Source organism: Limulus polyphemus, unplaced genomic scaffold, assembly GCF_000517525.1.
Source record: "Limulus polyphemus unplaced genomic scaffold, Limulus_polyphemus-2.1.2 Scaffold1472, whole genome shotgun sequence".
NCBI classification, from domain to species: domain Eukaryota; kingdom Metazoa; phylum Arthropoda; class Merostomata; order Xiphosura; family Limulidae; genus Limulus; species Limulus polyphemus.
The window spans coordinates 90,452-112,218 of NW_013667082.1; the positions used below are offsets into that span (position 1 = coordinate 90,452).

Sequence of the window (21,767 nt, forward strand, 5' to 3'; positions counted from 1 at the left end):
ATCCGATTGGTCATATAAAAAATTGGTCAGAAACAAATATGTTGTAAGTGAAATATCATATAGTGAACATGATTCCAAATGTTCAAAAGGTGGATGTGTTAATGCATGGAGAACCACTGTGATATGATGAAAGATTTCAAAAATGATGACAAACCCAGGGACTTAAAACTTTTCTTCTTTAGAAAAACGAAAAGTAGCTGATAAGGCAGCCTGATACAAGGCAACAGATGAAGGTGCCAAACCTTTGTAAAACATTCATGTCAAAAATTGAAAAATGTGGTGCAGTGGGACGCCTGGGGTTAAACACATGTCTGAGAGACCATTGATGATAAGTAAACTATTTCCTTTGATAAACTACCAAAAACAACAAAAAAAAAAAAGGATGTTGAATGGAATGTGTTAGTAAGGACACCATTCAAGACAGCAATCCCTGTTGTCATGTGATGGCCACATAAAAGCCAGGCATGAAGTCAAAGAATGCCGACTGCTGGATGAAAAATATCCAACCGAGACTGATGTAAGAGAAATGGCTGGGAGGAAGAAGCTGACAGTTCTGAAGATACTGAAGGAGTAGAAACCAGGGCTGACCCGGCAATATGTTGCCACCAGAAGAACTTGACAGGAACTGGAATGAATCAGTGCCTGAAACTTGGAGAGTAGAAGAATTGGAGAGAACACAGAAAGATTATGACATGTCCAAACCTGGCTAAGAGCATCTACTCCCAAAGCCATAGGGTGAGGTACTGGAAACCAGATGGATGGGAGCTAAGCAGCCCAGCATGTGGCAAAGGCATCGATCCATGGTGTCCCTAGACAAGAGCATATCCATTGTAAAACTTGAGGATGAAGCATCCATTGCATAGGAAGAGCTCCATTGGGATGAAATGACTGGTCGACCACTAGATTAATTACCCTTGGAATATGACACGTAAGTAGAAAAATTTGGTGTTTGTATGTACAAGGAAAAGATCCACTGTCCGAAAACAACAATCTGGAGTGAGTGGCTCCTTGCTTTGAAATGTGCAAATTTCCACTGGTCTTGTAATGACTATTGAAGGGTCCTTATGTGGGCCCAACCTAAAGGAAGGAGTTATTACAAGGATGCTCACATCCCCAAAAGAGATAGAACTGTGCATGCAAGTGAAGAAAAAGACAACTGGATTTGAAGAATCACCCATTCACTGGCCTGAAGGCATAGAGCAGAAGGTTGTGCTCCTTAGTCTGGAATTGAAAAGCACCCCTAAACAAATAAAACCATCTTCATAATTTTTGCCTTTGAGATAAAGTGAATAAGAAAAAATAATGAGAAGCTTATATATGGATCGGTTATAAAAGGCACATTATCATACGTGGAGAGAGTCACAAAATTAAAATCACTAGGGCAATATAGTGGGATATAAAGACTGGAGCAAGCAAGATAGAATTCATACCAATGCTTAGAGGGGCAAAGAAGAAAACTTTTCATCAGAATAATGCCAAAGTGTGAGAGGGGGTAAGTGCATTTCGAAACTCCTAATTTCAAATGTCATGAATCTCCAGTTCTAAACTTAAATACACTACTTTTATAACCTGAATACAACCACTGATTATATCAAAAATACAAACCCTAGTTTAAAACCTGAATACAAATATCATTTATATCCTGAATACAAACGTTGATGAAATACTTTGCTTCGTTGTTGTTAAGTATAAAGCTACCCAACAGGCTATCTATGCTGTACCAATCATGGGTATCAAACACTGGTTTTTAGTGGTATAGTTTTCAGACTTACTGTTGAGCTTGGGGTGGTGGTGAGATGCTACATACAGCAAACACTGGTGTATTAAACTGATAAATACAAACACTGGTATATCTTTAAGACTTAACCAGGTGGATCTGAATTACAAATAAAATGAATCTCAAATATTCTAATCATGGTGCATCCTTTCTAAAATAATACCTCAGAGTAAAGGTTTTATCTTTTGTTGAAGTCATGAATATTTTTATACTAAAACATTATCTAATTATCCTGAATCACATTAGCAAAAAAATTTAAATTATTTATTACTTACTTTTCTGATTCTAGCTTTCGAACAACTTCCAAATCATAATGTCGAGCTGCATGATGTTGTCTCTGTAACTCCAATTCTTGATCTGTTAGGTTTTGGTTTTGTTTCCTGATTTTTTCTTCTAAAATCTCCAATTCAAGCTTCATATCTATAAATAATCAGAACCATTGTTTCATGCACATTCTTCAACTACATAACAAAAAATAACCTTTCTGTTTGTTAGTGTCTATAAACAACCAGAATGTCTACTACCTATGAATTCTTTAACATGATACTCAATATCCTTCAACTTGTTACTTGCTAAAAACCATAATTACTGTTACTTGAATGATCCTCTACTAGCTGTTTCATAATATTCTTGCCTGTTAATATGTATATACAACTGAAGTGTCTACTACATGCATACTTCTTAATCAGACAATAAGATAATCATTGTTCCATCTGTTAGTATCTACACACAAATAACATTTCTACTGCTTGCATGTTCCTTGACTAGATACTTAATATTAAGCAGACAACTTCCCATCATATCCATGTTTTATACATTGTACCTTTAATCTAGTAATCAGAAAAGTTTCTTTTACACAAAACTTTCTCATTACTACTACTCAGAAGAAACTTGGAAGCTGTGATTTACTGCTAAGTAACATTTGCTGGGAACATGATTATATATACTTGATTTATTACTTGTTATCAAAGTTATGTTTTTTTTTTGTTTCTAGCCATCTAACAGTTGATCCAATTTACTTAGAACTACAACCATGACATTTAAATATCTATACTATATTAAATGAAATTTTTATTAATACTTTTTTGCTAACTTAAACAATAGCAAGGAATCATAAACACGATGTTAGAAAAATACATAGGTTCAAGAAATAAATTTCACACAAAATAAGATCCCCTATAACCTGAGCACTTTTGAAAGGTGGACCTTACTTCTTCAGGTGCAAACTAAAAAAAAGAAAGATCATCCTTTCGAAAAACACTTTGGTTACAGGATATTTTATTCTTATGTTAAATGAATTATAAACATTAATTAAATTTTGAAATCAAAAAAAATATGATTTTGACAAAACAATTTCAAGAATTCTACTTATTTAAAAACCCATTAATAAACAAAATAAAATAATTTTTCTTAAAATTAAACAAAAACATTGAGATGGAATGACAGAAGTACCCCAAAAAGCATCCAAAAGATACCACTGACAATGAGAGAAAGAAATCCAAAGATCAGAAGAGCCAGGTATACTCTTCACCTGTGTATATAATTTGTAAAACACAAGGGTGGAAGTTATGAGGTGTAGAGTGGCTAGGGCATGTCGGACTGTACTTGACAAGTAAACAACATCCAAAACCTCCTCGTGGGGTGCTGACATCCATGTGAGAGTATAGGATGAGGATCATACCATCTTCATCTCAAACCCAAGAATCGGGGATTAAGACCTGCATTGATTACAGCATATGACACAAAGATGGAGGATGGAAACAACTCGTGTGAGGACTTATGTTGATTGGTTCACTCGATTCCAAAACCTCAATGTTGAGAACCAACATCCACACGAAGGTAGGATGAGGGCTCCCAATCAAAGGAGTGAACTGCATTTGCAATGAATCAACTCCAGTGTGTATTGAATGTGTAACATGAGGCCTCGTCAACCAGTAAGGTGACGGACCAACTCTACTGTTTGTGGAAAATAATAGTAGGAGGCCATGTCAACCGGTCAGGTGGCAGATCAACTCCCCAGTATTGTAAATGGCATAAGGAAGACGCATCATCCTGGACAGCGATGGATCAACTCCAGTGGTTGTGGAAAATAATAGTAGGAAGCCATGTCAACCGGTCAGGTGGCAGATCAACTCCCCAGTATTGTAAATGGCATAAGGAAGACGCATCATCCTGGACAGCGATGGATCAACTCCAGTGGTTGTGGAAATTGTAACAGGAGGCCACATCTCTCAGAAAGGTGAAAGATCTACTCCAGTAGTCATGGAAATTAACAGTAGGAGGCCACGTCAACCTGTGAGATGATGGATTAACTCCACGGTACTATAAATGGTATAAAGAGGCCACATCATTTTGTAAAGTGACGGATCTACTTCAGTGGTTGTGTAAATAGCATCAGGAGGACACGTCAACCAGTCTGGCGATGGAGCAGCTCCACAGTATAGTAAATGGTATAAAGAGGCCATGTCATTTTGTAAAGTGACGGATCTACTTCAGTGGTTGTGTAAATAGCATCAGGAGGCCACGTCAACCAGTCTGGTGATGGATCAGCTCCACAGTATAGTAAATGGTATAAAGAGGCCATGTCATTTTGTAAAGTGACAGATCTACTTCAGTGGTTGTGTAAATAGCATCAGGAGGCCACGTCAACCAGTCTGGTGACGGATCAGCTCCACAGTATAGTAAACGGTATAAAAAGGCCATGTCATTTTGTAAAGTGATGGATCTACTGTGGTGTGGTGATTAGGAGGTTTTGTCCATCAGCAAGGAGGCATATCAACTTCTTTGGAGGGCACATTGCGTCTACACTAGCAGAACACCACTGCCCTACTCTCAACTGAATGGTTCTAATCTGTTTCTTGTGAAAGTTATTCAAGAGGGTGCCTCCATGGTCAACCACCTCAGCAGCTTGCAACTGGAAAGTGGCAAGGACTCCCATACTCCAATTGAGGAAGGGGATGACAATGCATTGGAGAGTCTGGACGAACATCATAACCAGAGATGGTGCAATGGGTGACAACAAAACATTATTTTGAAAAGCAGACCATACCAAGTTATTCACTCAAGGCATGGCAGGAATGGGCAGCAATCTTCTTCTGCTTTACCCATGCAGTTCATGTGTGGTACCAGTCCAGAACAGACATGTTTATGAAGAAATTATTGTGAGATAGATAATCTTTCAGCAATCTCGTGGAACACCCCATCTCAATGGTGAGCGTAAGGATCCATGGATGAGAGAGTGTAAGTCAACATGGCTTACAATGCAGATTTAGAGTTAAAGAATACCTGGTAAGGTACCACTCCCCACTGAGTGGGATCCATGTGATAAACAGTAATATAAAGTACCCTGAAAGAGAAAGATAAATAAACTTTACCAGATAAAGTTGCACCAAAGTATGAATAACAGCTACAGATGGTAGATGAAATCCCAAAGAGAAGGAAACCATGAGATGATGGAGACAGTGGGAGATGAACATACAGGAAATGGTCAGAATGCATAATCTCCTGCATTGGATGACAAATACAAGAAGCAAGAGAAACAGAAAGGTATAGGATCAGACGAAAGAACAACTGAATCAACAGGTAAAGGGAGAGGTTGAAAATCAAAAAGGGATGATGATTGCCTGGGGATAAAGAGAGATGGGATCATGTATTCTGGAAGGCAGCCAAATGGTCTCTAGTAAAATGAAGAGCCCTTACCAGACACAGAAATCTATCCAGATCTAGTGAAGAGTAAATAAGGAAAATAGGAGAAAATGAGGAACAGCCTTCCTCAGTTGCCAAGGTCTGTGGGAGGAAGAACAAACCAGATAAAGGAATGACAGGAAGAAGTAGAATTGTATGTGAAATGTCAATGGAAAACAAATCTGACCACCAACTTCCACAGGTTAAGAGAAGGGATTATGTAGTACAGGAAAGATATAACACTGAACATTGGGAAGTGGTTCAAATGGAGGTAAAGTAAGGGAAAGTTGACCACACAAATGACCCAATCCAGAAGGGCTGGACACCTATGAGGGCAACATAACTGGAAGGAATGCACAAGCATGGAAAGAGCAGGGAAATTAGAAACACTATGGCACTAGAAAAATGAAAGTTACGAAATAAAGACCACCTGATATCTGAAGAGCTAAGAGAATGAAGACCAATGGTCAAAGAGCCAGGTGAGAATTTCCACCACACGAGCCAGGGTAGGCTGGTCAGTGGGAAACCCCCTTGCAGTATACCAGTGGAAGACCTGCCACTTGTGTTGTTTACATTACATGTAAAATGGACAGATAGAGCTAGCTAACAAGGAAGTGACTCAACATTTGAAACCAGATTGAGATGCCAAAAACCTGACAAAAGGTAGGTGTGAATACACAGAACATGAAGGTTAGAATATAGAAAATGTGATCAATGTCAAAGAAGAAGGCAGAGAGAAGCAGAGAAGGGATAGAGGGAAGAGGAGCAGTCAAAATAACCTTGGAAACCAAGTCTGAGCTGGTCAATAGGGAGCAATATTGAGTACTCGACAAGGAGAGGAATGGACAAGAAATCACCTGATGAAGGAATTTGATGGATGAGACACATAAAAATACTTGTGAAACCAATCCATGTTGAAGGGAGCAACTACCAGAGCCAACAGATAATGTACAGACAACCAAAAGAGAGGGAACTTGGGGATAGGTCTGTAGCAAAGGCATCCATGTGTGGAGACCCACACTAATGGCAAAGAACCTAGAAAACAAGGAGATCTAATGCCCACTAATGGGACAAATCTGGTTGGGATGCGAAAGATGATCCATGACCTGATGAAAAGCACCCCACTCAGGACATGTAATTATGCAAAGGTAATGTATGTGGCCCCAGTATAAGAGATCCAATGATCAAAACATTGATCTCTGGATTGGTTGTACCCACACTGGGCAATATATGCCACTGCCATAGAAATGGCTGAAGGAATCAATCCCAGACAATGTCAGGCAAGAAGGAAGTGATGTAATGGCCAACGTATGAACATAAGTTCAAGAACAATTACTAGCAAAGTACTGAAGTCTGCAGACCACTAGCCCAAAGTGTCATTAGGATTGACCCATACTCCCCATACCTGAAGGGAAGGGACACACTCACCGACGTATGGTCATTGTTCAGCCACAAATACACATAGTCTTGTAAGGAAGAAGGAAGGGAAAGTTCTATCATTTGTGAAATGACCTCTGAAGGGATCATAAATGGGCATGCCTGAGGGGGTCCAGTGAAGTCATGGAAGACCAAATCCCCAAAAGCAATAGAACCTTGTGAACAGTAAGTGACTGAGCTGAGAAGACATGGTGAACTAAAATTCCATTAAACTAAGTCATGAAGGAATAGGCAGGGATTGACAGATATTCGAGTTGAAAAAACCTCCAACTGGACAAGATAGTGAGTGGGTCAGAGGAAGGACATCTGTATGTTGACCAACCAGCTCATCCAAGCCACCTCCGAAAATAGCTGCCAAGTAAATGTGTTTGATTCCAATATAGAAGTAGCCAGGAGAATCCAGTCAACCATATAATAAAGAAATCACAGTCCCTGAGCATGGAGATGAAGTGCAAAAGCCCGAACAAATCGACCAAATACACAAGGTGTCAAAAAAAGTCTGAAGGGAAGGCCTGAAATTGATTAACCAACCTGAGAGAGACAAACCCAAGAGAAGGATGACAAAGAGGTGATACTGTCATATGAGGTAAGTGTAGGAGACATCGATGGAGGATATCCACAACCCAGGAAAAAAAATACCTATCACAAGAAAAGAAGGAACTCAAGGTGAACATGGATATTGATATGAAAAGGTTGAAGTGAGAACAATCGATTATCAGCTGCCAAACACCAGTTGTCTTGGGGATAATGAAAAGGTGGGAAGAAAAACCCCAAGAACGATGGGAACAGGTTCTAATGCCCAATGCCAGAGCAATTACTGAACTGCTTCTGACAAATGCTGGTTAGTCACGGGAGCTCAAGGAGGAGGGAAGGAAACAGGGAAAGAAGAAACCAGAGGTGCTGATTTATATTGGAGGGGTGGACACAAATGAGGCACCACCAGAGACAAATGGCAGGAATATTTATAGGGGTGGAAAGTAGGAGGGCCAACACCATAAGATAAATAGAGGGTAAACAGACCCAAGCCAGTATAGCATCACAACTACTAATGTCCTGACAACAAAGAAACCACATATGGAAAACTAAAAGAGATACAAATAGGTAATGAGAAACCTAAAAACTACTGATATAAAAGTGGTAGACAGCCTGATGGGAAGAAATGGCAAAATAAGCTGAAGTCCTCAGGGGCATGGCATGCTAATCCAACCCATGTAACAGTGAGACTGAGATGTTAATAAAATAAAAATAATAAATACATATATACAGATGTATAATTTTAAGAGATCTAAGCTATTTAGACTAAACATTTGTGGTTTCTTGTTATAATTTGTGGTCATTTAAGAACAAAAAATGTAACTTGCATCTATTTCTTAATTTTTTATGTTGATTACAAGGTCGATCAAATTGACCAAATTCATACAGAGATGCAATAGTGAAAGTAACAGATAAAATATAATGTTAGTTATGGAGGTTATTAGGAAGTTATAAAGATTTTGCACATGAAATTTGACAATTTTCTGATACATAAAAGTATTTCTAATCTTGAAATAAAAATTATTCTGTATGATGGATAGTCAACATTCGAAAAATGCATGAGCAAATCATTATTTAAAAAATCTTAAAACTTAATAAAACAAGAATTTGATATTTTCTGTAATAGAGCCTTGTAACATTTACTGAAAATCTGCAAAATTTTATGAAGATACACTAACTGTACTAAAAAGCATAGTATGAAAACTATAACAAGCACAAAATAGTTACGAGGTCTGTCCCTAGGACCAAGCCCATAGTGAGAGAGTTAAGGGGGGATTATCCTACTGAGGCATGACTTAGTGGAAGACTGCATCCTTCTCATTCAGGGAATACACTTCACCCAATAAAGATGACAGAGCAAATTATATTGTCAAAAGAGACTTTTATATGGCACTAAGTTGTCACAAAAGTTGGAGTGTGAGATTGCTTAACTGCATAATATCTCTCAGACGTTCAACTAACCATGAGAATATAGTATAGCTAAGGTAACGTGTCAGACTGTTCTAAATTGTGGAAATACTTATGTAAGATACTAACTAGAATAATCAGATGCAGAGAGAAAATATCCAAGACCCACATCAGAAAGAAAATAAAAGACACATCTGACATGCCAAACCACTGGGCTCGGTTTGAAGCTGTTTGGAGTGGTTTATAATACACTTCTACATAACACTCCAGTCCTACTTCCCATGAAGGTTACAACATCAAACCATTTCAACTTCCCCAGTGACTTATGATGGAAAAGAAAAGGTTCTTTCATTATTACACTTGAAGGAGAAGGGGGAATTTATGAAGTGAAAAATGCCAGGTGCTCAGAACAAGCAGAAATCAACACATTTGCATAAGAGTTTCAACTTTAATTTTATATCTTACTGAGTAAGTTTTATGAAACTTACTGAGTATTACTGTATCATCCCACTATATAACTAAAACCATATTGTTGCACTGCATTATATACTGTGCAAGCATTAATACACAATGTAAAATATAATGTAGCAACAACATGAGAGAAACTTAGAAGTTAATTCTTATTTATTTTTACTGTATGCTGAATATTGTATGCACGTTTGTGTATAGATGTGATGAAAGCGTGTATGTTAGAATAGATATGTCAGCCACTGAGTGTTTGGATGTGATATGTTACAGTGGGAGTTTTGTTGAAGTTAATAAAAAGAAAAAATTAAACAGTAATTCTTTATTGTTAGTGTTACTAAGAGTTGGAGCTACAATATTTTCTATATGGTAAATTACAATATAAAATAAAGCAATATTAATATGAACCTTAAAACCATTCATCAAATCAATTATTGAAGTAAATGCTCTTCCTAAATAGTTTGACTGGTAAAAAATAAATTACACATACTGTCAATACAGTAATAAACAAACAAATACTGTATTGATAATGCAATGTCTATATATATTTCAGCACATCAAATTTCATAAGCAAAATGAGAGAAAGAACAGAAAAAAAATATAAGGAAAGTCATAGTGGAATAAATTATATAATTCTATGTCAAATTCAAAATGATCAAAATAACTAATTTGACACGTAATTTAAATATAACCATGGTAAAGAAACCAACTTGCATACAGATAGAAACAATGAATTCAATCCTAGTTGTACTGCAGTACAGGCACTTAAGTTTTTTCTGTAATTTGCTGAACTACATTCAACTCTTTCAGCATAGGTTCATCCCAGAGACTGATCTCTTTACCATTTGGTCTTGTTATAGTTTTCATGCCATAACTTTTAAATTAGTGAGCGTATCTTCATAAAATTTTGCATATTATCAGTAAAACATTACAAGGCTTTATTATGCAAAATATCAATTGTTCTGTTAAATTAAAAATTTTTTTTCATGCCCTTTTTCTTTTGGAATGTTGACCATCCGACATACAATGTAATTTTGATTTTAAGATCAAAAATGCCTTTATGCATCAGAAATTTCAAATCTTGCATGCAAAATCTTTCTAACCTCCAGATCATTATCAAAAAGTTTTTAGAAAAAACTTTATATTTTATGTGTTATTTTCATTATAGTATCTATGAAAAGGTTTGGTTGATTTGACTGAACTCATACCAACCATAAAAAATTAGGAAATAAAAATAAATTGTGCTTTTTTTTTGTCCTAGAATGACTACAAATTATAACACAAAAACAGTAATGTTTAGACTAAATAGCTTAAATCTCAACGTTATATATATTTATTATTTTTGTTATACTGATCTTTTAGTTGTGCCTAACTAACATTATAAAAGTGGCAATGACATGGTGCTGAGAAAACCACTAGGGGGATATTTCGAGCTTTTGATTAGTTATACACATATCATTGGGTGAAGCAGATGTACATGAGCAAATATTTTAAAAAACTGAAGACGTGGATGAGGCCACTTGGGTTGATTTACTAAATATAATAATATCACAGAAAATAGAAAAGAGAGGAGGTTCTTATTTTTATTCTAGCTTGTCAGTATCAGTAATTTGAGTTTCTATAGACTATTTTGTGAATCAATTAGGTGTTTCTAAGTACATTTCACAATTGCTTCTGCATTTTTTTTTTTTTTTGGTGTCAAGAGAGTTTAAGAAAGAAACTATGAAAGTTAGGTTTATAGGTGTAGTACACATACATGAAGCCATGACATAATTAAGGACACCTGAATTACAAAATTAGGTCAAGAACTAGGTGAAGCATAGTTAGTTGGTTAGTTAGTATTGAGACTCACGAGTTAAAAAAATAAAGCTAAAACCCAATGAAGACATGGAGAAAAACAACAGTCATGACTTTGACAGTGATAAGCTCCTGACACTGATCTAGTAGTACAGTAAAAGCTACTAAAAAGTTTGTGATAGCATCTAAAATTGGCACTTTGATAGAGGATCCATTACCACAGCCTAGAGTAGTAATGTAAATGAGAAAGAAACCAAAGCACTCACCATCACAGTAACCAATTACTTGAGAGTTTTGGTTCTTGTTTTTGAAATGCCTGATGAGTTGCAGAACTTAGCCAATGAAGTGTCAGAACTACTTGTGGGTAGTTAGGAATACTATTTGGAAAATAGAAAGGATACAGAGAAAATATTGTTTAGAAACTTATGTCTAGAGCTAAAAATCAGTTCTCCAGCTCGAAACAGCAGATCTCCAAAGGTTATCAAGTTCTTAACCATCATGAAAATGAAGATATCCAATCTACAGCAATACACTACTTCAACTTTGATGTAAGTAAAATTGCTATTTCTCTTGTCAATCGATGTGGCTTTAGATAAGATAGTAACCACATGAAGGAAGTTAACAGAGTGAAATATCTTCTTTGTGAGTTGTATTTGCCAATGTTGTTTAACTTGAAAGTGGATTATTAAGAATTAACAGATGATTAAAGTTTTTAACTGTTGTTATTAAAAGGTGTAAATTATGTGTAAGAACTTAAACTTGATGTATTTTGTTGAATATCAGTTTCACAATCCATTTCTTTAGTCTAAGCATAAATCTCCTCAAGTTAGTGATTTGTGAGCTCCACTCGCCACTGCATTCCTCAATTAAATACATTTGGTGTAATCGGCAGCACAGTCAAAGCTCCAACGACTAGCCCTAAGGCACTGCCCATTACAACTGGTGCAGTCTAAGAATTTTTGGAGTAACTAACAACAGGTTGGTTAGAGTAAACTAGAGAGTAAAAGTAAGAAATTTAGACGCAATTACTATAAGTAATGTAAGTTAAAAATAAGTTGTAAGTACATGAATATGGCTACTGCTAACTATGAAGCTACAGCAGAACAACCCACACAAGTAGGTCCATGCGATTCTACACATTTAACGAATGCTATACCAGTGTAGACTCGACAAAGATGTCAAAGGCTATATTGATGCTCTAAACGAGGTTGCCAGAATATCTAGTTGGACTGATGCTCAAAAGGTAGACATTTTAAGATTAAAAACAGCAGGTGAAACAAAATGCTATAATAGGGCTTTAAGTGAGCTGTGTGATACCACAGATTTTCAGTATATAGTGCATAGGTTATTAAAGGAATATAGAAAGCAAGAAACACCAAATGTAATTTTAACAGTAATATGCAACTTAACTCAGCAATGAGGCAAATCTGTCCAAGTATTTGAAAATAAGTTGCAGGAGTTAGGAAATAGAGTACGCAGAGCCTACATGCACTCAAATGAGTTAATGATACAAGATACTTTAAAATCTGATTACGAGCTTGAAGTCATGTAAATGAGGCAAATACACCCAAGCAACTTTGCTTGTTTTGATTGAAGTAGCTACTCGAGAAACAGATATACAGACCTAAACACTCTGCTGTAAATGTATAAAGTAGTAATAGATCTAGTAAGACAGATTGGCAAAATAGGCAAAGCACACCCAATGGCTTCCAGTGTTTTAACTGTGGTAAGGTTGGTCACATGGCAAAAATTATTTTTAGAAACAGAAAATAAACGAACAGGTAGCATGTTTTAATTGTGGTATCAATGGCCACATAGTCCGAAATTGCTGATGTTCACAGAAGGCAGAAAACAGAAAAGCCCCAAAGGCTGGAACTTACAGAGAGAAGTTCCCTAAAAATAATGGTAGCCCTACATTAGCTATAGAATCAAAATATTGTAATCCACATTGGGATTAAAGAGTGAAAGTAGCGGTAATTCTGGCAGTTTCAAATAAGAGATTGAGTGTCCATAGTGTTAATGAAGTGTCACCAGTAGTTGTAGTAGAAATAGAAGGTATAGTATGTCAGTTATTGGTTGACGCAGGCACTCGATCTTCACTACTAAGTGCAGAACTAGTAGATAAAAATCCGACATTGTTTGATAATGCCTGGAAAGACATTTCTAATAGTATTTTACCTTCTATAACATGACATCCCATTAGAACACTAGGTAAATACAGTGTTCACATGAAAGTAGGAGAGTTACAGATAGAACACTAATTTTATATCTGTAAGCAGATAGACTTAGAAACATATGGTATCATAGGGCAAGATTTCTTAAGGGCTTATGACACTGAAATATCTCTTACTTCGGGTAAGCTGCGCATAGAAATGGAGATCTTAAGTTTTGAAGGACTTGAACCTTCAGAATTATGTGCAACAGTTGATACAAACGATACCTCTCCACTGACTGAAGCTAATAGTTAGATGCCTAATGTTAGCATTAGCAAGGTTAAGAATCAGCAGTCAAAAGATGAAAGCACTGATCTCCCAGAGTGTAGCAATATATGACAAAGTCAGAAGAAATTAAAAAGAATAATAATAAGTGTTTGAAAAGAAATCCAGTAAGTATGAATAAACAGAAAAACTCCAAGCCCAGCAGAAGTGATAGTGATAGTAGAAGTAAGAAAACGAAGAATAAAGTAAGTAACAGTAAAGTAAGGCAGAATAAGTTAGTAAATAAGACTTTAAACAGGGAAATAGCAATTCAAACCCCTCAGATGACTCTACATTTATGCCTAACATAAACAACAAAGCATCCCAACAGGAGTGTTGTAAAGACAGAGTACCTGTAAGATTAGTTAAAGTAATTGACATACCTGCAAAAATTAATTTATTGTTGAAACTAAAGTAAATGACTAAGTATAATGAAGAAGCAGGAGTTTATATAGCTGCTTGTATTAGTAAAGTATCTGAGAGAGACACAGTGCCTATAAATGTGTCAAATGTAAATGAAGAAAGGGTAATACTATCTAAACATATAGTGGTAGGTAAGGCTAGTAGTAGAGAACAATTATCTATAGTAGGACAGCATATTGTTAAAAATACTAAGAAACAGATGCAACAAAGTAAGATAGATTGGGATTCAATCTTGGAAAATGTAGAGAGATACATTTGTAGGAGAAAATGACCAAATGATTGTACAAGTAAAGTTAAACACAAGACAGTGTTGAATTAAAATAAGCCTATAGCATAGAAACCCTATAGAGTGCCAGAAAAACACAGGGTAGAATTTTAGAAATGTGGTAAAGAGATGCTTGAACAAGGAATAATAGAGGACAGTAGTAGTCCACATGTATCACCAGTTGTATTAGTTCCTAAGAAGGATAAAAAATTACGGTTCTGTGTGGATTTTCGGAAAGCGACCGGAGTAACAGTCAACCTTAGATAGGTTAGGTAAGAGTAAGTACTTTTCATCTATGGATTTACAAAACGGATATTGGCAGGTAGAGATAGAAGAAGAAGATAAAGCTAAAACTGCTTTTGTATTACCTTCAGGTAAATATCAGTTTAACAGATTGCCTTGGCTTATGCAACACCCCCTTCAACATTCCAGAGATTGATGGATGTTGTATTATCAGGATTGCAAGACTCAGAATGTTTTTGTTATTCAGACAATGTCATAGAAAGGTTAAGGCATGTATTTGGTAGATTACATAGAGCAAACTTAAAGCTTAAACCAAGTAAATGTCAGTTTTTGAGAAAGGAAGTAGAATATCTAGTTCATTTGGTAACTGCAGATGGTGTAAAACTTAACCCTAAAAGTTAGAGGTTTGTAAGAATTATCCAGTGCCTAAAACAGTAAAAGATGTTCATGCATTCTTGGGATTTGTAGGATTTTATGGAAAGTTTATACCACATTTTGCATTATTGGCAAAATCTTTAACTGAGCTAACTGAGAAAGAAATAAAATTTCAGTGGACAGAAAAAAAGATAGGAAGCATTCGAGAAATTAAGAGATGCTTTATTAAAAGCATCAATTTTAAGCTACCCAGATTTCAGTAAAGAGTTTATCCTAAGCACAGATGCTTCAGGTTTTGCAACAGGTGCAGTATTATCACAATTAGATGAAAAGGGAAAAAAACATCCTATAACATATCAGAGTAGACAGTTTGGAAAGGCCGAAATAAATTACTCAGCTGCCAAACAGGAATGCTTAGCTGTAGTGCATGGAATTAAAACTTTCCACTGTTATCTGTATGGTAGGAAGTTCACTAACATTACGGACCATGTACCATTAATATGGTCAATGACATTAAAATTTCCTTCCTCTAGGTTAGCAAGATGGTCATTAATACTACAGGATTATGATTTTGAAATAGTACATAGACCAGGTATAAAGCATTCTAATGTCGATGCTATGAGTAAAATTAAGTAGAAGATACAGAAACTGAAGAAAAACAGTGATTAATAAAGTAAGAGAGGTAAAGGCTGAAAAAGAAGACGAGTTAGAAGTAATTTGGGAATTAGATCATGTGATTAGTGAGCAAAAGAGATATATTATTAAATGCATTAAAAACAAAGTATTACAAGGAGAAGATACAGAGTACATGTTAGATTCAAATATCTTATGTAAAAAGGGTTAAGGATAACAGTCATTACAAATAGTTGTACAACATAACTTAAAAACTAGAGTTATGAGAACATATCGCAATACGCCATTCGCAGCACACCAAGTTTTTGCACAAACATACAGTAGGATAAGTAAAAGATTCTTTTGGCTAAGCATGAGGAAAGATATTAAGGATTATTGTGATTCATGAATAGAATGTCAGAAACTAAAAACAAGCCCACACTTTAAGAATGCTCCCTTACAAAGAATGCCGAGTCTAATGATACCTTTTCAGTTAGTAGCTATGGATATATTAGAACAATTGCCTACATTCTACACAGGAAACAAATATGTGTTAGTAGTCGCAGACTACCACACTAGGTTTCCTGAGGCAATATGCTTACCTGATCAGAAAGCAGAAACAATCGCCAAGGCCTTTGTGAATAATATAGTAGCTAGACATGGCATACCACAACATTTACTAACAGATAGAGGTAGTTACTATATATCTAAGTTAATGAAGGAAGTTTGTGAGTTACTAAGTGTAAGGAAAAATAAGACAACAGCTTATTACCCAGCTGCTAATTGGTTAGTAGAATTATTTAATACAACTTTGTTAGACATGATCTCTCAATACTGTAAGAAAGATCAGAAAACTTGGTAAAAGCAGATTCCTTTATTAATACTAGCATTTAAAAGTGCTGAAAATGAGTCTACTCAGGAAAGTCCATTTATTATAATTACATGGTAGAGATGTAATGCTACCTATGCCATTTAGGTGAGTTTGATTTATCTTTTGACGATGAGGAAGAAATACTAGAGACAGAAGCAGAAACTGCAGAGTCAGAAGATGATGAGTGTTGTACTAGATGATGAAATAATAACAACAGAAGATATCCCAGTCACTAGTGAAGGTAGTGTCCCAGTAACTGAGGATAACACCCCTAGTACCCCAGTGACAACATAAGCTGATGTAGCGATCCATGAATATAACCTTAAATTACAAGGTCCTATGTCAGCTCAACTAGAAGTGATCCATATATCTAGGAGGAAATGAGTGAGATTCAATTCTCCAGTAGTTGTACACAAACCTTAAAGTGACGTAAATGTAGTTAATACTGTTTCTCGTGAAGCCAGTGTAATGGATACGTTCAACAACATGAAGTTGTAACTAATTTAAGTAGGATAAGATATATATATGTATGTATGTTGCATATATCGTGCTAAGTATTATAGTTACATGTATTATTAGTAGATATACCTATAGGTTTACCAGGATTCTTATGTTACTGATGGTAGAGATTGGGACTGGAAAGAATGTAGGTATTGTTCCAGTAGAAGACAAAGTAGGTTTGGTTTTTGTTGAAGAAGGTAATTTTATATTATCTGGAAACTGTTGAAGACATACCATTTCCACAGTATGTTCAGTTATTAGTACGTTTACAAAAAGATTTACTAACATTTGAGAAATCATTTGACATGAACACTCGGGTTAGTTTTGATGTAGAAAGTTTGGAAGATAGGACATTACATCATATGAGATATCAGGGAACAGCTATTTAACAGTTAGCAAAAATTTTAGAAGGATTAATTGAAAATTATAAAACTTTAATTAGACAACATCATGATGAGATGGGTGATCTTTTACTAAAAGATATTAAAGATAGTGTATAAATATCAGACAGAACTCAACAAAAACGAGGTTTAATAAAAGAAGGTGGAAGCTTTTTGAAATTCTTATTCAGGACTGCAACCACCGACGACTTATGTGAACTAAATCAGAAGGTAAAACTACAGAGACAGGTATCTAAGGAAATTATCCATTTAATAGCTGAACATGCATCTATAATGAATTCATTAAAACAGACAATTGAATTTCATGATCAAGAGATTAGGAAAGTATCTAGAGCTTTAGTGAACATTACTAATACATTGATACACACTAGAGTCAGACAAACTGAACTACATAAAGCAGGGATTGAAATGTTAGTTTTTAACACTAGGATTCAGAATAATCTACAACAACTATCTTTTACTGTAGAAAGTAGCAGGACAGTGTTAGCTAAGTTAGTACAAGCATTGTATGTAGCCGCAGATAGAAAGTTGAATTCATACTTTCTACCTCCGAGTAAGTCAGAGTGTTAGATGAAACTGAAAAGAAATTACCTCCACATTTACAGTTTGTGAACCTTACTCATAGTGATCAGATTTACATATATTACACATGGGCTGATGTAAAAACAGCTGCAACCAGGTATACTTTAAGGATGTTTATAGAGATACCATTAAAGGCAACAGAGAGAATGTTTAAATTTATAGAATCATACTTTTACCATTAAATTTAAACCACTCGTTAGCTCTAACTATAAAAAATGAAAAAACTATATATTGCCATTTCAAGTGATCAGCATGCTTACTTAGAAATGACAGAGGAAGATATGTTAAGATGTATAGAGGGACCTATCAGAGTATGTGATCCTAATTCAGGAACTTGTTCAGTACACATCATAACTTCTAGTTATGTAATATTTGCAGGAATTAAAAACAAAATAGCTTATCTATGTGATAAATGAATAACTCACACTAAAACATTCTATTTTTATAAGACAAGGATCCGAGGAACTGGGTCATTTGATATAAAGAATGAACTTACTTTATCAGTAGTATGACCAAAATCAAATCTACATCATTTTATTGATACACTAGAGTAGTTAAATTAAGAGATAGTGGTTATCTAAAATCAGTCAGAGATTGTTCTGATCATGACCAAGATATTACCCTGCCCTCTAATTTTAGAAGTGAAACTAAATACGTAGGATCTCGATTAAATGTAAAGATCTCAGAATTACAGGAATTATTAACTAAGAAAGAATCACAATTAATTCAGAGTATAAATGTAGAAGCAGACATTAAAGAATTAACAGACATATTAGAAGAAACTAAAAATTTACCTCCTAGAAAGTCAGGATTAAGTATTAAGGAATTTCAAGAGCATGTAGATCATTTACAAGCTACATCTGAAAGCCAAAGGTTAGATAAATGGAAAATGACTAATTCAGTGTTGGTGACGTTATGCTTAGTAGTTGTACTAATAAGCATAACGTTATATATTAAACGAGACAAATTGGCTTTAATAAAGTAACTGACATTAGATGGGCTGTGTAGATCTAAACGAAATTAAAGAACAAAGCCAGGCAATGAAAGATTGTCTTACTCAGAGGCTACTGAAGTAGTCAAGGTGAATGTCTAGGCCCCATCTAATCAGGACATAGACTGATTGTATAGTTGGTCACAAAATTGAATTGGTCTAACCAATTGATGAGGTTAGCTGTCTGTTAAGTCAAAATAATAGACAAAATTGATAGGCAAAATTAATAGGTGTAGTAAAAGTTCGAGAGACAATGAAGTTAGCAGTCGACGACAACAACTGAGAAACGATATTGATAACACAGCAACAAACCGAAACAATCTATCAACAACAGCGTGGCTGAAGTAAAGTGAAGTGCGCTACCGAACAGGAACAGAATACGTCATGTATAAATTGACGAAACGAAACTGTGTGATAGTATGACAATTTTGGAAGAAACTAGATATTAACGATATACTGTGATTACAGGAAGAGAAGAATGAAGTCAGCCATAGTTGAAAATGAAGGTTTTAGGATAGGTAGAATATACATTATCAAATACCTAGCAGTGAAGGACTCCTACATGGGATGTATTGTTTTCGTACGCCATATCCAAAAAGCATACTGGGCAAAAAGGATCGTCGACAGGTCAACTGGTGTACGACCTATCTCCACGGAATCAGATGGTCAGACGGGTAGCACACTTGGCGAGACTTGACCTACCTATGTCAGAACTTATGAGAACAATATACCAAGATATATACAAAAGGGAAAAAGAAAACACGAGTATTAAATGATTGGACCGGTCACCCTTGGAAGACTACGGTTGTTCTCCCTACAGACGATTGGACTTCTCAGGTTCAGGTAGTGTCCTCTGTGCATATCATCGATACCCACAGGAACACTGTGCCACTTGGAAAAGATATGTCTTGTACGAATGGATCGTGAATAGTGAGCGAGGGATTTTTCGTCATTTCGAAATGGAATTTTGAAGAAAGAAAAAGATAATAGACCTATGAATTATTTCTATATATGAGTGTAAATGTTATATATTAATCAAATTGGAATATCATGTTTTTGGAATATATATTATACGAGTGTAATGTTTATAATCTGGTGGTATAATATGTTAATCAGTGTTAAGCATCATATCTTATTAGAATATTATGAATATATTAATCGAGTGTTAGTTTTGTGGTTTATTCTTATATTAGTTGGTTATATTGATTTAGAAATGAAATTTTATTGTAAACATTGATTGACAAAGAGAGAGATGGAAACAGTAAGGTTGGTTGGTGGAGATTTTTACAAGGTAAACATTTCTTAGGTGAGGAGGAATGAAACAATTGGATGTTTTTACAATTGCTCCAGTCTTTTATGTTTAAGAAAGAAACTAAATTTAAGTTTCTGAGTGTGGTGCACATACATAAAGAAATGGGGTCACGAGTTGACATTGATAAGTTATTGACGCCGATCTAGTAGTACAGTAAAGGCTATTAAAAATGTTATGATAACATCTAAAATCGGCACTTTGATATAAGATTCGTTACTACAGCCTGGTGTAGTAGTATAAGGTGAGAAGGCAACCGGAGCTCTCACCATCACAGTAACCAATTACTTGAGAGTTTTGGTTCTTGTTCTGGAAATGCCCGATGAGTTGCAGAAATTAGCCAATAAAGTGTCAGGACTACTTGCGGGTAGTCAGGAATACTATTTGGGAAATCGAAAGTATACAGAGAAAATATAGTTTAAAAACTCGTGTCTGGAGCTAAAAATCAGTTATCCAGGAAGAATTGAGATTCTCCAAAGAGCTGGTAATAGTTCCAAGCAAGAATTATCCAATCAATTATGAATATGAAGATGTCTAACCTCTAGAGATACACCAGTCCGACCTTGTTGTAAGTATAGGATTGCTATCTCTCTTATTCAATTAATGTAGGAAGTTAATGGTCATAACAGGGAGAAATATTCTATATGTGAACTGTATTGTTTAACTGGAAAGTGAAAGTTAGAACTGTTAAGAAACTAACGGTTTATAAAACGCTTAACTGTTGATATTAAAGGTGTGTATACTGTGTGTAACGACTTAATAAATTTTGACGTATTTCGTTCAATGTCAATCTCAGAATCAGTTTCTTTAATCTAACCGTAAATTACCTCCAGTTAGCGACTTGTGAGCTCCACTCGCCACTGCAATCCTCAAATAAATTAATTTGGTGTAATCGGCAGTACAGTCGAAGCTCCAACGACTAGCCCGTTACAAACAGGCAAGTTTCAAATGTTGAAATTAAGGCCTTTGATTAGAGCTTGTTTACAAACATCATGAAGTTGAAGATAACTGAAATTAAATATTACATTATCAGGATTAAAACCTGGCTAAACAAAAGGCCACTTGAAAACTTGAGTCTGTGAACATATACTAGTATCAAATAAAATCAATCATCGATTACTTAAACCCAGCCACTCAGCTATTCGTTCACGTGTTGAAACCACAGGTCCCAATATTTCGTACAACGATTTCTCTATCATTACAGCGGTATGCCTGTGCGCTTACAACGCTAGAAACCGGGTTTCGATATCCGTGGTGGGCAGAGCACAGCTAGCCAATTGTGTAGGCTTGTGCTAAATTCCAAACCAAAAATACCAACAACATCTATCCATCACTAGAGGATCTTCGAACCTAGAACTCTGCATTAAAGAAAGTTTAATAAAATACTCCTACTATTAACAACTTACAAACTTCTTTAAATTTAAAATAATTATAAATTTACACACTTAAAACTCAGCTATTTTTTAAGAATATTTATAATTGTCTCATACAACTTCTACTTCATGATGCATTCGTAACATATTCTGAAATCTAAGTAAATTAATTATTGATGATACTGTTACGTCTCCGTTTGTTAATTGATTTTCCGTAACTTCGTTCCGACGAAACTTAAGCGA

General features: G+C 35.4%; 1 protein-coding gene across 1 annotated transcript in view; it reads right to left on the reverse strand.

Annotated features, from left to right (window-relative positions):
• LOC106463736 (centrosomal protein of 83 kDa-like) overlaps positions 1-21,767 on the reverse strand; it is a 93,421-nt gene that overhangs the window by 33,471 nt on the left and 38,183 nt on the right. Inside the window, exon 8 of the mRNA XM_022391316.1 lies at positions 2,053-2,197. Within this exon, the coding sequence (XP_022247024.1) occupies positions 2,053-2,197 (145 nt within the window). The remainder of the gene's footprint in view (positions 1-2,052; positions 2,198-21,767) is intronic.